We start from the raw sequence: 17,628 nt of genomic DNA on the forward strand, positions 1-17,628 counted from the left end.
AAGTAAGGCAGAGATAAGACAGTTAAATCTAGCCTTTGTAAAGGCTAGACGATATTTGGGGATCGTAAGAGTTTCCAGATAAGGGGCACTGAGCATAGGCACGAAGCTCAGACCAAAGTGAATAGGAGAGCAGGTCGAGGTGGCTGCAGTTATGGAGCGTTGGAAGTCCATATCGTTGATACGAGTCCGGATAGAATGTTTAACTGTCTCTGGAGCGAGGGACATCAGATGTTCAATTGAGAGGCCAATACTTGCAAGGTAATTTGTAAACGTACGGGCCCATTTCGAGGTAAAAGAGTCTTCCCAGAGTAAAGGGAGATAGCCAGTAGATTTTTCATAAGACATTTTAAACCAGAAATTTAGGGCGGCCAACCACGCTTGAGACTCAAGTGAGACTAGGCCAGATTCTAACCTAAGGACCGCCGCAGGAACGCACCTGGGAACGCCAAAAATTTGTCTGAGAAACAAGGAGAGAACTGCCTCCGCAGAAGAGTTGAAGGCGCCAATCCATAAAGGTACCCCGTAGAGAAGTTGAGAAATAGTTTTGGATCTAAAAACCTTCCGGCTGCCGGAATGTATTGTCCTCCTTTAGTGAAGAAGAACCTTCGAATACCACTGGCTAAGTTGCGAGCAGTAGAAATAGCCCCTCGGATATGGGGATTCCAGGACAGAGAGGAATGAAAAAGTATACCAAGGTATTTGAAATGAGAAACCTGTTCTATTTTATGGGTATTAATTGTCCATGCGTGAGCAGGAGAGTGCTTGGCAAAAGCTAAGATCTTAGTTTTGGAAAAGTTTATAGATAGTTTGTTATCATGACAGAAACTCATAAAAGCTTTAGTTAGGCGTTTGAGTCCTACTTTAGAAACAGAAAGGAGAACAGCGTCATCTGCATACAATAACAAAGGACAATGCAGGTTTGCTAACTTAGGGGGGTGGAAGTCCGGGGATTGACAATAAAGGGACAGATCATTCATGAAAAAATTAAATAAAAGTGGGGCTAGTATGCAGCCTTGTCTAACTCCTTTTTGTTGTAGTAATGGGGTTTGTGAGATGACCTTCACGAATACATCTAACACGAAAGGATGTGTGGTGGTGCAGACGGCTAATTAAGAAGAGGAGTCTCTTGTCGATCGTAGATTTTGCGAGTTTCGCCCATAGTATCTCCCTAGGGATGGAATCAAAAGCCGATTTCAAGTCGACAAAGGCAACAAACAGGCCGTTACCCCAGCGGTTCTTGTATTTTTCAGCTAAGTGATTTAAAATCACACAGTGTTCTATCCCAGACCTACCTTTCCGGAAAGCTGCCTGCTCCCTCCCAAGGATATTATCCTCCTCCAACCAAGATGAGAGTCTCTCTTTTAAGTAGCAGGCATATAGTTTGCCAATAATGGAAAGGAGGCTAATTGGGCGGTAATTTGCTGGGTCCTCTTTGTTCCCTTTTTTAAATATAGGGATAACTATGGATTCAAGCCAAGACTCAGGGAAGCATCTGGAATTATTGATCAGAGTAAAGAAATTTGCTAGAAGAGGGGCCCACCAAGCTTGGTGCGCCTTCAACATTTCAGAAAGTATGTTATCAGGTCCGGGAGCTTTGCCGGATTTCAAGCTAGCAATCAAATCAATAATTTCTTTTTGGGTTACAGGTGGCCAAGTGGGAAGATTTGTTAAATTATCAATAAAGGAAACAGCATTTACAGTCTCGTTGTTTGCAGAAAAATATTTCTCCCAGAGGTATGGGGAAATGTGGCAAGGGGCCGGATTTAGTGGGCTCATAGAACCAGAAATCAGCTCCCAAAAACACTTCGAATTATTTGATCTGGAGGCTTGAATTAAGGCTTCCCAATCTTCATGCATCACCTGCCTTTTTTTGATGACTATCATATGCTTGTAGTATTTTTTGATAATAAAATACTCAGGGGGGAGGGTGGTTAAATTTTGGTGTCGATATTGAAGGTATAGCCGTCTCAGCTGTTTCTTAGCATCAAGACAGTCCTTATCAAACCATCTGGGAAAACCAGTGGTAGGAGGAGCCCTGAAGGAAGAAGATGGTGGGATAATAGAGGCTTTAAGTTTGGTAATTAAGGAGTTATACGCTATTGACGCTAAATATGAATCAGAAGCATGCATGATCTCCCTCTGTAAGGACAGGGCAGAGGGGGAAGTGAGAAATAAGGCCACATTAAAGGCTACTGTGGGAGTCCAAAATGTCCTTTTATGGGTAGGGTGGATTAGATTTGCCATTGGTTTATGGGTAAGGAGCAAGTGACCGCGTTCTGGTAGATAAAAGGAAAAGGTAAGGGGAAGGTGATCACTATCCTGTCTGGAGCCGACAGAAAAGTCCAAAATAAACCTGAACAGGGAATGCGAGATCAAGGCGTAATCGATGACACTGCACCTGAGGCCAGAGATGTAGGTAAATTCCGCACATGAATCTATCTGCTTATGACCGTTCAACATTATTAGGCTGTGTCTAGCAAGGAATCGGTATAAACATATTCCACCATAATTTATCTTGGGGTCCTTGGAAGTCCTAGCATAGCCTGGGAGGTATGGGGCGGTGTCCTCGCCCCCCCAGAGGTTTGAAGCAAATAGCGCATCATTGTGGGGGCCAGACCTGGCGTTGAAATCACCCATAACAATGAGAGGCGCTTTGGGGAATTTAGCCTCGAGTGATGTTAGATAATTGGTAAGAACGTCCCAGTCACAGTCAATTTGTGCCCGAGAGGCATGAGGGGGAATATAAACATTTACTAACAGAAGAGAAAATGTGCTAAAAGATAATAAAACAGCCTGTGCAATGTTTTTACAAGGGGTTAAACTTATAGAGCGAGCTGTTACAGAAGTAGAAATGAGTATGGCTAGGCCTCCTTTGGGTCTGCCTTTGGAACTGGGTTGGGAATAGGTCGCTGGTAAACATGAACAAGAGAAACCATCCACTATTAATTTAAGGGTACACCACGTCTCCTGTAAGAAAATTAAGTCAAATTTGTTCAGAAAAGTAATAAAGTCAGGAATTTTTTGTTTGGCATTCCACCCTGCAATGTTCCAGGAGAGAAGGTGGAATGTAAAATTAGGTGAGAGAACAGAAACCTGGCATGCATTAATAATTGGATTCGTAGGATGAGAAATTTCCTTTGCTGTATAAGATTTGCAGAGTGAGTGCTGTGGTGTCCTGAAATGAGGGTTTACCATTTTTTCAGGAGATTCACAGGATAGAATCGGGTTTTTAGAATTTAATAAGGGTTGTCAAGTCAGTTCAGGAACCTCATGTACTATCACATCACATATTGTGCTAGGTCTACAAACATTTGAGTAACAATGTGGCAGTACCTTTAAGGGAACTTTCAGAGGAGAAACTTGAATGCTGGATGGTGAGTTCAGTTCATAGTCCTCCAAGTATCTGGAACATGTCCTTTTTGCCCTTAGATTGTTTAACAGATTCTGCATTTTGTTTATGACCTCACTTTGTTCAATCTCAGTGAATGTATGGAAACTATTTAATAGTTCCTCCTCTCCCTCACAAGCAAAGTCAAATGCAAGATCTTGATTTTCCTTACTGTTTACCAGAGAAGGAGGTGACTGTAACAGAACGAAAATGGGAGCTGGTGGTGGGGAGGAGCTTACTTCATCCAAAATAATAAGATCAGAGTTTATGGAGTTAAGTGTTTCAAAGTTTAATGTTTCTTGTGCTGAGGGAGTCAAAGGGGATAAATTCTTTTCCAGCATAGTTGGTCCTAATGATAGAGAAGAGCAGTTCATGTTTAATGTGCTTTTAAGAGGAAGCTGTTCCAGGAATGGATCCAAGTTTCCAGAGTTTGATATATTTTTGCTGCTGTTCGAGGAAAACTTCCTCCTCTCATGTGAAGAGATAAGGTTTGTTGTTGGAGTTCTCTTTGTGAACAAGGAAATTGGACTGGCCAGGTTTGTGAAATGTCTCTGAACGGATATTCCATGGTAGCTGAGAAGGGATTTATTTGCAATTATCCGTGCTGTTGTCTCAGCCGATTTAAAGGTAAGTAAAGCAGACGTTTTTGTTGAGGGGTTGTAAAGGAATTCCACATACGAGATATCGTCAGGCCGTAAATCCATTACACCTAACGACTGGAGGGCGTAACACACTCTTTGCTTCCTGATGTTTACTTTTTCTTTGATGTTAAGAAGAGGAAGATTCAGCAGTGCAAGTTTGTTTGAATTATATTTGAGAAGCCAATTCCCATTTGTATTCTCTCGTCGTGAAATCTTGTTATTGGTAGAGCATATTCCGCTATAGGACCTCGGGTTGGGGTGAGTAAGTAGCTCTGGGAGATTTGGACTTTTTTTGCTTTCTGGTAAGGCTTTGCAATAAGATCTAGGGGGTGTTCTCGCTGTAGATGAAGCAGATAAATTCTTTGTTTGCGAAGCTGTTTGCTGTTGAGCTTTAAGTACTTTAAAAAGTTTCTGAAAGTTCATCTTCTTACTCCTTGGCGGTTTGTAATTTTTTATGTTTTTGGATTTTTTCTCCTTAGGTGCAATACGAGGTTTCTTTATGTTTGCACACTTCAGTGTTGTTGTTGTTTTGTGGGGGGGAAGAGTGTAGTTTAGGCTCAAATATAGTTTGGATAGTTCTTCCATAAATGATTTTAGAAGGTTGTTTGTTTCTTCCAAAAAAGCTTTGATGTTTTCAGTCTCTTTTGCCACAATGGCTAATTGTAACTGCAGACATTTTTGGCCAGTTAGAAGTAGTATTTGGCCAATTTGTGCCAGTTCCGTGGTTTCAGTAACTTCTGCAGAGCAGGCAGAAGATGGCTGTGATTGAGTAAAAATGGGAGTCTGGCTGTCGATGTCTGTAGCATGCACAGTAGACAGAATGTCTAAGGGGGAATGTAAGTCAGTGTCCTTGTACAGAGAGGAAGATGGCGTCTCCTTGCTTTCAGGTACCTGAAGCAGAGAGTTGATCAGACTAGGTGTATGCGTCTGCCCAAAAAGGGGATCTGTGGATGTTCCATACACCAGGCTTTGTATAATTTCTGGGTCATCCCTTGCCTGGAATTCCTCACTCAAGCAGGAACAGAATTGTTCTGTTTCGATTTGGGAAGGGGTTTTCTCAGTAGATCGTGACGCATTTCTCTTTGTCTTATCCGCTTTGGTTGGTAAAAAGAAGTTTGTAATTTTAAGCTGTTGATCCACATTCCCAGATTCTTCCAAAACCTGGTCTGATTTATGGTCATGTTCATAACATCTTTTCCTTGTTTGAACCATTTTAAAAACTATAAGGTTTGCCTTTTAAACTCTAAGATGAACGGAGGTATAATTATAAATTGTCGACTCCAAGGCTAAGTAGTTTTATCTTAGGAATCCTTAGATTTTGTTATGGTAAATTATATTCCTTGAGTTAGTAATGCGAAGCAGAGTTGTGACTCACCGGCTGATAGAGAGTCTGTTTTCTTGCTGATAAAATGGTTCCATAGCCTTCAAAAAATAGGTGTTGTTGATGCTGTTAGGTTCCAGAATAAAAATTTCCAAAGAATATCTCTAAAGATAGCAAAAAAAGAGGCGAGGTGGGTATGAGCTCCAGAGCTCGCTAGTGGACCTGCCTGCCAGCAGCCATCTTCCATCGCCAGTAGGCTAGATTAAATGTTCCCTACCCAGGCTCATATATATAAAAGATAAAAGATAAAAGATAAACGGCATTTTGTCAAAAGTATTTTTGTCTAAATTTTATACCTCATCCTTGGTTTTCCAAGCTTGGCATGGAATGCTTCTCATACAGAATTAATTTGAAATGCTGCATATTTATTATCATAATCATCATATTCAAAATAAAAAATATATGTACCGCCTTCAAGTTGATTCCAACTTATGGTGACCCTATGAATAGGGTTTTCATGAGGCTGAGAGGCAGTGACTGGCCCAAGGTCACCCAGTGAGCTTCATGGCTATGTGGGAATTTGAACCCAAGTCTCATTTTGTTCTCACAACAACCCTGTGAGATAGTAGGTTAGACTGGCCCAGGCAGGGTTATTCAGTGAGCAAAAATGATGCAGATAGGATCTCTTTTAATTGTGCTATCGACCTGCTTACTTCCACTCTGACTGGAGGATCTTGCAGCATGGGGAAGAGATGGGGGCACATCATATCTGAAGTTCACCCATATAGGAGCATTATCTCTTGTTTATTACAGAGACGCCTGTTGCAGGTTTTGCTGCTGAGAGCAGTAGTCAGTTAGTGCGGCCACTTGAGTCACAGCTTGTTGATCCTGAGGAGGCAAAACTAGAAAGTGAGGTTCAGAAAGGAGGCCCTGTGCACGAGGAGGAGGAGGGCATGAAGCAGTGCCAGTTGCCCACAGCCACATCTGCAGAAAAGCAAGTACCATGGTTTGGCTTTGAGAAAGCTTGTACATTTGTGAGCCAGAGTGGGAAAAATGTTGTTGTACGATGCAATTACTGCCTTCCAAGGATCAAAAATCTGAGATCAGCTGTTTCCTCCTCATCCAATGTGAAGAAACATTTTGAGGTAAGCCTTTGTCATGCTGGTCCTCAAAGAGTGTCCATTGTCTATTTATGTTTAAATTGTGAAGTTCCTCTTCCATTTTTTCTTGGACTCATGCTTTGTTCTTCTTCCTCAGAGGGCACACCCTGAGAAGCTGAGAGCAATTGAAGAAGCAATAAAAGCAAGGAGACGTGGCCTTCCTGAACCAATGCATGACACCCCTCCTCCCAAAATGCTGCTGCAGCAGCAGACAACCCTTGAGAGGTGGGGATCTCGCAGGGAGCCTGTCACCTAGGGCAATCTCGACAGGAGAATCATTGATTTCATTGTAGAGGAGACATTACCACTTCAGACTGTGGACAAACCATCATTCATTAATCTGGTTCGCATTGGACTCCCCAAAGATCTCACCATCATATGTGCCAAGACTCTGAGAGACAGAATTGAGAAGAGAGCATGCCACATGAGAGAAACTCTTGCAAACCGAATGGGTGCTGTGGCATATATAGCAACCACTGCAGATTGTTTGACCAATGGCAAGAAGAGTTACTTTGTGGTAACAGCCCACTGGATCAACCCAACTACCCTGAAACGTGAGGTCGGGGCCTTGGCTTGTAAGCGTCTGAAGGGGTGCCATACATACGATGTCCTTTCAAAAGCACTGCATGATGTACATGTGCAGTACAGGATCCACAACAAAATTATGTGCACTACTACAGACAATGGCTCCAACTTTGTGAAAACGTTCAGAGTTTTCATGGCCAAAGAAGCAGTGGAAGCTGCAGGCACCAGTGACGATGATGGTGATAACCAGGAGGAGGAGGAGGCTGAGGTGGAGTTTGTGCCTATCTGTGAGATCCTGGACACAGGACCTGAGGCAGAGGAAGAAGCTGCAGACTCAGGAGAGGATTTTGTTTTACCACCACACCAGAGATGTGCTAGCCACACCCTCAACCTTGTGGCAACACAAGACATAGAGGCCATGCTTTCTGACTCCTCCAAAAGTAGTCTTCTTGGTCCTTTCAAGAAACAGTTTCGTTCCTTGATGGGAAAGTGCAGCAAGTTGTGGTCCAAGCAGAACCAGTCAGCCCAGATTGCTGAGTATATCCATGCGCAATGTGGTGTGTATCTGAAGGTACCGAATAAGACCAGGTGGAATTCCACCTTTGATGCGTTGAAGCAACTACATGAGCTCCTGTCAACTGTGCCACTAAAAATGCATGCCATAATGGACCGCTGCTCCTTGTCCAGGATCACAGCTGCTGAGATTGAAGTGGTGCAGGAATACACAGAGATTATGGAGCCACTAGCCCAGTCCCTAGATATCCTGCAACGGGAGAACGGCATGTTCATGGGGTATTTGCTACCAACGCTCTGCAATCTGGACCGCAAGTTAGAAGGACTGGAAAACAAACCTGAGAGGTACACATACTGTTTTCAGCTACTGAGAGGTGTGCGCGAAGCCCTAAGAAAGCGGTTTGCAGCTATCTGGGAGGACAAGAGGCTTCTTCTGGCAGCCTGCCTATACCCTCGCTTCAAACTAGATTGGCTGGAATCGTGTCAGGCCACCACCCATACCAACAAGTAAGAACATTAGGGAAGTCCTTTGGGTGGATTACTCCAAGGGAAACATTGTCTCAAGGGAGGCATCAGAGGGCTTAAGGTGGTAGACATGGGCCGGTCCTTTTCTTCCTGGGGCTCCTCATCACAACCTTGGGTTGCTGCAGGTAATCCTTAAGGGTCTGCTGTGCTGCCCCATGAGTGTGGTGACTTGGTCACCTTCCTACCTTCCATGTCATCATCCACAGGCTCAGGCTGGACCCTGAACCAGGGGACATGACAAGCATCAGGAAATGAAGAGCAGATGATGGTTTCCTAACATATATGTGTTAACATATCCTCTCTCTTTCTTAGATACACAATGGAAGCCTTGCTGAAAGCTGAAATAAAGATGGGTGTACTTAATGAGGACAGTGATCAGTCTTCAGATAAAGACCAGGAAGGAGATGACTTAGCAGATGACTTCTTTAACTTTCTGCCCCAGGGCAAGAAGTCAGCAGTGGACACTGCTGAGGAGGAACTGGTGAGGTACCTGAGGTCTCCCAGCAGGGAAGTGTCATCACTCCATGGCTTTCCACGTGTGCTGCGGTGTTTTTTGCAGCACAACACAGGCATGCCTTGAAGCGCCGCAGTAGAACGCCTGTTCAGTACTGGTGGCAACGTAATGACTGTAAAAAGACATTCCTTGTCTGACATGCTCTTTGAGCATCTTGTTCTTTTGAGACATAACAGAAACATATTATAAAAGCATTTCAAGTGTAAAATTTGATTTCAAGAGTTGGGGTATCTTCATTGCTTGGGGGGATGTGAGATTCTGTTATGCCATTATGTTAATCTTATGGATACATTTTTTTATTCTACTACCCCCTGTGTGTGTGTGTTTATTTTTAATATTGTTTTAGGCTTCTTAGATGTGCAGCAGCCAAGGCCAGCACCTTGTAGGAGTTTTTTTTTTAAAAGTAACTGAAATGTAATTGTAGTGATTACTTTTGAGAAAAAGCAAAGTAATCAGTTACTTTCAGAGCAATTGTAATTGTAACGGTAATTACTACTTTTTGGGCCAAGTAATTGTAACTGTAATTTATTACTTTTTAAAAGTAATCTTCCAAGCTCTGCCCTGGACATATGAAACTGGCTTCCTGGTGAGTTAATAGTGGCAGTGACTCTGTCTGGAGCTTGCTAATTATAAAGAAAAATATATCTTGCCCCAAAATAAAGATAGGCAACTGCATATTAATAGTTTTACTAAAAAGCAGCATTATTATGCATGGTCAGCATGATGATAAAGAAAGAATTTAGGTGCGTGCTCTCTCCTAATGTGAAAGTGTCACAGAAGTTCCACTGCAAGCTTTATACATCCCAAATTTGGAGGTATGCAAGCATTTTGTCCTGATGGGTCCTGTCATGGAGGGTAACGTGTTTCTCTAATGGTTACAAAGAAACAAAGGGTTCAATATTGAACCCAGAGTGATCTTTTATTATGGTAACTGGTTTAAAGGAAGCTGTATGTCTCTGCCTTACAAGAGATTCTAGAGGAACCCTTAGGTTCAAACTTTTGCTACAGGGCAACAATCTTCCATCAACATGCCTGTGTCAGGTGAAATTCATCACCTTCCTTAGCCCCAGGTTATTCCCTTGTCATAAACTATGGCTGTAACTGTCAAAGTCACTTCCTTACAGTAATGCACAATACATATTACTAAAGAAAAGAGGTGCCAGTTACAAAACTTTCCAAGGGACCATGCCACCTGCCCCGAATACTCTGCTCCAGAGTCCTAAGAGGAGTGTAGAGACAAGTGGCCAATGCTTGATGGGTCAGGGAAATAAGCTCTTTGAGGCAGGGGTTCTTAACCTAGGGGAGGTTCCTGGGGAGGGCATCCATAGGAATCCCAGAATAAGGAAATCTGCCCCTTAAGCCCATAAAGGTCTCCCACCCCTGTTTTAAGGTTTTGATCCTGTCGCTTGCATGGGATGTACATAATTAAGTAAAAACATTTTTTTAGGGCTGCAACACAGTTAAATGAAATGTTTGTTGATTCATTATATTAGTTTTAAGCTATTATTTAATTAATCCCAGTCAGATGTGCATATGAAAAATAATATTTCTGAAGCAAGAAATATAGTTTGTTTTTTAGATGGTAAACACTTGTGTTGGATAAAAAAGAAATAGTGGCGGTCAATATTGATTACAAAAAACAGGGGGGTTCAAAACCCAAAATGACCAATTATTGCAAAATGATTTATTTTGTCTTCTTTAAAATGCCCAACGTGTTTCGGCTCTATTGTATATCAGCCTTCGTCAGGGGCTATAATACAAACACATATATACATTTGTATGATTATATTTTGTTTACATTTTACTCAAATTTCTAAATAAACAATAAGAAAACACATAATTGTAAAAATTGTTTACTTACACTTTTCTTAGTCTACTTATTTCTCTAACTGCTTATAGCATTTCTTTCATCTTCTTTTTTTGTATTTTGAAAGTTTATTATTACAGGCAGTTTCTGAATTGATAATGAAATACACATTACAGCTGAGTATCACTCTACATATAAAAGCACACTTTCTTGGGCTAATAAGCTCACAACTTTCAAAATATGTAATTACTGAAATCCTATATGTAACTACTATATGAAGAGGTGCGCCTAGTGCCAACACTGTTATCTTTTCGGTGCCAGGTCAAAACTTTCCTCTTCGCCCAGGCATTTTCGCATGTGTTTTTAATTTTTTTTTAAAAAATGTGTTTTGAAATTTGTATATTTGGTTTTAATGTTATTAATGGTTGTAAACCGCCCAGAGAGCGGTATGCAAATGTAATTAATAATAATAACAACAACAACAACTTCAGAATAAATTCCATTGAATTTAATGAGACTCACTTCTGAAGAGACATGCATAGATTTTCCCTGTAAATTAGGAAGTTTTATTTACAATATTTCATCAAATTGTAAACTCTTGATGGAAGAGTGAGTGTGACTGGATGAAACTGAAATCAAGCGCAGATTAGCCCAGAATCTACAAAGTAGATTCATTACTGGCAAAGAAAAATCCCCTTGGGGTTTAAGAACATACCTATAGCCAACAGATATTTCTATCAAACAAAGGGAAATTGGGCAGCTATAGTGAATGCACCAGGGGAGCAGGAGACCTGACCTCCTCTCTGAGATATTGTACTGCCCTAGAAATTTGTCAAAATGCAAACACAATTTGGGTTGGTCTTTCACAGTCCAATCCACTTCCTGTTTAGCTTGGAAGAATTCGATAGCATGGGCCTCTGAGCATATGGGGAGTAGTGTCTAACAGGTCTGGATTTTTTTTTACTTTTGTTTTAGATTTTGAACTCTGGATTCTCTTCTCAGTGCTTTGTGTATCACCATGAAAACATAGAGTGTTTTAAAGCAAGCATTTCTGAGTTCAGGACTATAGGTTTTGTATGATTTTGTTTTGAAATGAACTTATGGGAAGCAACAGAATGGCAATGGGTTTATTTTCAATTTAACATGGCAGAATGTCAAATATCCATGCTGGCTATACTATACAGCCACTCTAGGGGCTGCATAATTATATAAGAAGCCAGAACACCCATAAAAGCACTGAGATTCATAAGCAAGAAAAACATGAAAACGAAGTCTAGCTCCATACAAACCAGCATAGTTTAAGAATGTTAAGGATTTCTTCTCTCTGTCTGTTTCTGTCGCTCTGTCTGTCTGTCTCTCTCTCTCTCTCTCTCACACACACACACACACATGGGGTACATGCCTGCACCATTTTTGGCCAGTCTCTTTTTTGGCTTTCAAATATATAGCAGCCATTTTGTGTTATGCCAAATTCCCCACAGCATATATTTTGTGACTGACACCCACAGCATTTTCTCATGCTACTGGCCCCAAAAATGTTTATGTGAGTTTTGATCATTTTTTATTCCCCATAATAGTATATGGAGGAAGAAATGAAGCTATTTATCTACCAGTACCTACTTTTTGCCTACTATCTCTTCTGCCCAGAAGCAGTTGCCCCAACTATCTGAAGCCATCATAACCATCTAATCAAAACACTTTGCAGCCATATGCACAGCTCCACCTAGGACATAGCCCTGTAGCTGTGGCGGGATGGGTACACTGCACCCCAAACTCATCCTTTGCCTCCCTAGGATTTGAGGGGGAATTGTCTACTTTTTATTTGTGACATGACATACAATGACAACCTCCATTTAAAGAGTTTGGTAGCATGTGCCTCTGAGCATATGGTGAGTAGCAACACCTGCCATCTCCAAAGATGGAGAATTACATATTTGCATATTTGTTGGTGTTCTTCTTACTTTGCTTCTTTCCTGTATTACTACTGTTTCTACAGAGAATCTAACCTAAAAAATTATATTTCTCTCATTATTTATCCTCAAAATCTGTGTCAAATTTATTTTTATTAATTTCAAAGCCTTTTTATTGGTCATATGATGGTGAAGACAGCCTTTTATGTTTCAAATTGGAGATTATGTTCTATTTCTGTTTTGAGTACATTAACAGTTGAATCTGAAACTGCAGTTTGATGTAAAATTAGACTGATTACAATATGTTACTACTTAAGCAATAACTCTAGCTGCTGGGAAAAACAAACTTGGTCTGCCTAAGATGCATGTTTTCACCCTGCTATGCTTAAACCACTCCACTTCAGGAAAGGTGGGCATGGTCAATTAAAAACCTAGAGCACACCTAGAATTTTGCTAGAATATAATTCACCCCCCACTGTTTTATCTTGTGCAAACTGAGACACTCCTTATGTCCATTATTCCACAATTGTTTTTGGAATTTTTTAGTGTACATTTGGCAAGGTGTTGCTGTACTTCACATATTCACAGAAACAGAGCAAAAGAAAATGATTTACTATAGGAGACTTCACTAAAATTGCAAAGTAAATCAAACATGTTTAAAGTGACTATGTGAACTATATCAACTGTCTTAATATTGTTGCTTCCTCCCTGCATAGCACATGTCTTGTTTCTGTTATTTGCTGATTGCAGCTGTTACCACCACTCACCATATGTTACTAAGGTCTTCCAAGCTAACAAATTAAACTAGAACTATCACTAGAAGCTAAAATGATGAAATTCAGGTTATCATATTTTGGACACATAATGAGAAGATATGATTCACTAGAAAAGACAATAATGCTGGGAAAAACAGAAGGGAGTAGAAAAGGGGGAAGACCAAACAAGAGATGGATTAACTCCATAAAGGAAGGCACAGACCTGAACTTTCAAGTTCTGAACAGGGTAGTTCACGACAGATGCTATTGGAGGTCACTAATTGATAGAGTCTCATAACAACCCTCTGCACCCTTCGCACCCTTCGCAAACTGCACTTGCCAGGATTCTTTGGGTGAAGCCATGACTGTCTAAAGTAAAATCAAGGTCTGGTTGTGGGTGTGGCCACCTGATTAGCCAAGCCAAACAGCTATGAGTCTGTCTTTCAGAACACTGATGGTTCTTACTGAGCATGCCCGATACTATGAGTCCAATGTTAAATTTCTTAAATTAATTAAAAATTAGCCAGGCATCTTTTCAACTTTTAAATTGCAGAAGGTGAAGGTGAGAGTACATGGCAAGGTCAGTAAGAGGATTACAGGTACTCTGTGAATATGGCTGATTTTTAATTAATTTCAACAAATTATGGGACCGCTGACAGAAAAAACAAGGATCTGGCTTTTTTTTTCTCTTGTTTTACACTTTGAACTCTCAATTCTCTCTGAGTGTTTTGTGTATCACCATGAAAACATAAAGGGCTATTAAGCAATGTACATGATGGACACCCTAATCTATGGTCAGGAATGGGTGGTGACTTATAAGAGAAAACATCAAAGTTTTGGTATGCAGATAAACGTAACTTTTAAAGAAAGACACTTCAGATACAGCAAAATCTTGGCATAGATTTTGCCGAGCATGACCCATGCTAATTGTTTGGTCATTACGAAATACAAATAAGCAACCCATTAGTAAATTATTCAACACAAGCTCTCTGGAAACAAATGAGAGTTGTGGAGCAGCACGTGTCCATTCTGATCTTAGGATAATGTACATGCTATGCACGTTTAATAACAAGGTCAATTTTCATAAAGTCGGTCTTTCCGCCCTTCTGGATTCCAATTAAGGCAAAGGCTGTCAACTTACATTTCTTGGGCAGAATTTGTGCTCATTTTCATTTTCCTCATTTAGGCAAGACTGATCTTTTTCAAGGACCCCTTGCCTGTTCTTGCTTACCCAAAACTGCTTGTTAACTAGGGAGGTATAGGGTATTTGCAAAATCAGATTTAATATTGAATTCTGCAGTGATACACAAGTTTGTCTCATTATCGAACAGACACCTACTCTTTGCCTGCATTTGCGGCTGTTAGCAACACCATTTTTTTTTTTTAAAAAAGAAATTCATGGCAAAAATTACCTAATTATTTATGTAATTATTTTTGTAATCTCCTGGAGCTGTATACATTATATAAATATACAGCAGCCTAAGGAATAGTGGAGAAAATTATGTAATTTTTTCAGAAAATATAACCAAAAAAAAAGGGAGAACCGGGAATCGAGATAACTAGCAGAACACAATTTATAGCGAAAAGGAACAGGCAGCCCATTTGATGAACTGGAAAATGGAACATACTCAGATAGTGAGCACTATCCCTACTGTTAACCATGTGACATCCTCTTGAATTTGAATTTGAATTCAGCCTTTCCTAGGCTCAGTAGCCATTTTATCTAAGCTTCTTTTTAAGTTGTTTTAAACAAATTAAGGAGCCTCCAGGAATGTGACCCTCCTTATTCTCCCCTTTAACTTTCTTTTAGTGAATCCTCTCATTTTCAAGACATTTCCTATTTTGAAATTAAATATGACTGCGTCGGATATTTTGTACAACTTTCCATATGCATATGCATGACTAAGTCTAGATCCAACCCTATGTCATCTCTGGCATATGGAGCAACGCAAAATAGCTTTATATACCCTTGTATTTCTTAGGGATAACCATGTCCTACTGATTCTTGAAGAACGAAAATTTTACTTTTTCATTTCTGGCAACCCATGTTGTTTCATTTCCCATGCATTGTTTTCTCCATCATTTAATTTCTCTTTTCTTATTAGCTGTCTTCATGCATTGCATTCCTTATTAACATAAATTATAAACTTGGCGGGGGGATAGTTGGGATAGGCATGCTAGCACCACTCTGTATTACCTTTCTTGTGGCCTTCCAACTCATGGAATATGAAAATCTGAAGCAAGGTATGAAAGCTCCCTGCATGAGCCTCCACAAGTACAGGAGGATCCCTGCTTCAGACAGTTGCCGTCTACAAGTTGCAAAATGATGAGAACAGTGACAGGGATGGCGTTTTCACACTCACCTCTGCCCCCTCATGTGTTTGCTTTGACTGAGAATTGATTGATTGATTTGATTTATATCTCACCATTCCTCCAAGTAGGAGCCCAGGGCAGTAAACAAAAGCACTAAGAGCACTTTAAAACATCATAAAAACAATCTTTAAAATATATTACAACAAAACATATTTAAAAACATATTAAAGCAAAACATCTTTAAAAACATCTTGTTTTTAAATGTAATACTTGAAGACAGCTATTGTTTTATTCATTTTTGCTTTCCATTCAGTTTGTTTCTAATGGTGTAGACCCAGACTGTTTTCTGATAGCTCAGTGATGTCAAGGAGGTGGATCCAAGTGGTGTCACGGGGCGGGCCCACGTGATGTCATTAAGATGATACATTTAGCTTCAACCACAGTTGCTTGGCACATACAATGCAAACAAAAACATTTCTCTGATTGGAAATTAAGGCAGAAATCTTAGCTAAAAGATGGAGCCTGGGTAGGGAACATTTAAACTAGCCTACTTGCTTCTGGCAAAAAGGGTTTAAGTGCCCTCAGGCAAGGTCAGTCACCAGAAGGCCATGGTAGGTAAAAAGGAGCCTATTGTGGAGATGTTAGATGGGAGCACTCAGGAGTAAAGATGGATGCTGCCAAAGGCTGCAATTCTAAACACACTTACTAAGGGACTAAACACCATGGAACTCAATAGGATCTACTTCTCAGTAGATATGGTTTGAACTGTGTTGTTGGTAAAGCTTGACTAGGGATCCTCTTCAGAGATAACAATATCCAAGCAGAGTTGGCAACCCCCTGCCTGGAATGCCCTGTCCCTGCCTTTTAACATGGTTGCTTCAAATCTCTTTACAGATTTGACCCTTCACTTCAGAAAGAGGTTTGAGAAACAAATAAGAGCAAGAAGCTTCTCTACTCTTTTCTGTCTACCCTGTGGGCTGCTATAAACTCACTTTGACAGCTAACCCAATTCCAGTGAATATTAATTGACAGAGAGAAAACATACATGGTTTTGTCTACCTTCATAGGCAGCAGGTTGGGAACAACAACAATTGCAGCCACACAGCCCAGTATATGAATTCTCTTTTACCACTATTGGGCAAGAAACAAACCCTGATGCAAGCAACACGGTACATCATCAGTGGGTTTAAGGGAGTTGAGCTGAACACATGTCACCACTGTTGTTGCTTCTATGGATGAAAGGGAAAGGGTTAAAATGAACTGCAAATAGAAAAAGAAAAGACAGTGATGATTTCCTAACAACAAGATTCCTATGAGTAAGGCAGAAAAACTCAGCATCCCACAACCAGTCAGGATTCATAACCAAAAACCAAAACTAAAACAATCCTGGCAGCCGGTTAGCCAAGGTCACAGAAATCCCCATTCAGCACAACCTGACCTGGGGGCTGCAGTTAATGAAGAATGCTGCAGCACAATTGTTGACATGAATGAGATCCTATCAGCACATTATACCTCTGTGCTGAAATCTGCACTGGTTGCTGATTTGCTACCAGGCCAAGTTCAAGGTGTGCTTTCCATGTTGCAGGTGCCATGCCACATAGTACTTGTTCTGCTCTTATGAGAAATCAGTCCTTTAGTGTGGCAGCACCTATGATTTGGAACTCCCTGCCTACTGACATTAGGCAGACACCTTCATTGTACTCTTTTCAGCACCTGCAAAAAACATGTTTGCTTAGCCTACCCAGGCATGTAGAAGATAAAGGCATACCCCGCTTAACGTCGCTTCACTTAACGTCGCCTCACTATAACATACATGCTCCATATGCCTGTATTTCTCCAGAAATGCAGCGCAGCAGCAGAGGCTTTAGTGTGTAGGGGTGGAAATAGACGTGATCATGCCACCGCAAACCAGCTGGGAGGCGCGATCTCAATCAGCTGGGAGGCACGGCAGCGCAGCAGCAGAGGCTTTAGAGCATGGGGTGGAAATAGATGCGATCGTGCCACCGCAAATCAGCTGGGAGGTGCAATCGTGATCAGCTGAGAGACGCGGCAGCGCAGCAGCAGAGGCTTTAGCGCGGGGCTTTGAGACTCTGCATGAAGGAGAGGTAAAAAAAGTTTTAAAAGGTAGTGCTTCACTTTAAGGATATTTTCGGTTTACGTACTCGCTCTGGTCCCATTGAGTACGTTAATGCGAGGTATTGCTGTACTGTGTTTTTTATCTGTTTTTAACTCATTGTTGATTTTATTTTGAATGTT

General features: G+C 40.9%; 1 protein-coding gene across 1 annotated transcript; it reads left to right on the plus strand.

Moving 5' to 3' along the window:
• Positions 1-7,550: 7,550 nt before the first annotated feature.
• LOC133364109 (uncharacterized) lies at positions 7,551-8,948 on the plus strand. The gene is made up of 2 exons (XM_061584212.1): positions 7,551-8,055; positions 8,386-8,948. The coding sequence occupies exons 1-2, from the start codon at positions 7,688-7,690 to the stop codon at positions 8,651-8,653; spliced, it is 636 nt and encodes a 211-aa protein (XP_061440196.1). The 5' UTR covers positions 7,551-7,687; the 3' UTR covers positions 8,654-8,948.
• The last annotated feature ends 8,680 nt before the right edge of the window (positions 8,949-17,628 follow it).

This window comes from Rhineura floridana, chromosome 9, assembly GCF_030035675.1.
Source record: "Rhineura floridana isolate rRhiFlo1 chromosome 9, rRhiFlo1.hap2, whole genome shotgun sequence".
NCBI classification, from domain to species: Eukaryota; Metazoa; Chordata; class Lepidosauria; order Squamata; family Rhineuridae; genus Rhineura; species Rhineura floridana.

Bases quoted from the DNA above. Each gene is read 5' to 3' on its own strand.
- LOC133364109 (XM_061584212.1), top strand. From the start codon at position 7,688: ATGCATGCCATAATGGACCGCTGCTCCTTGTCCAGGATCACAGCTGCT. The intron at 8,056-8,385 runs GTAAGAACATTA...TCTCTTTCTTAG, and splicing joins GCCACCACCCATACCAACAA to ATACACAATGGAAGCCTTGC.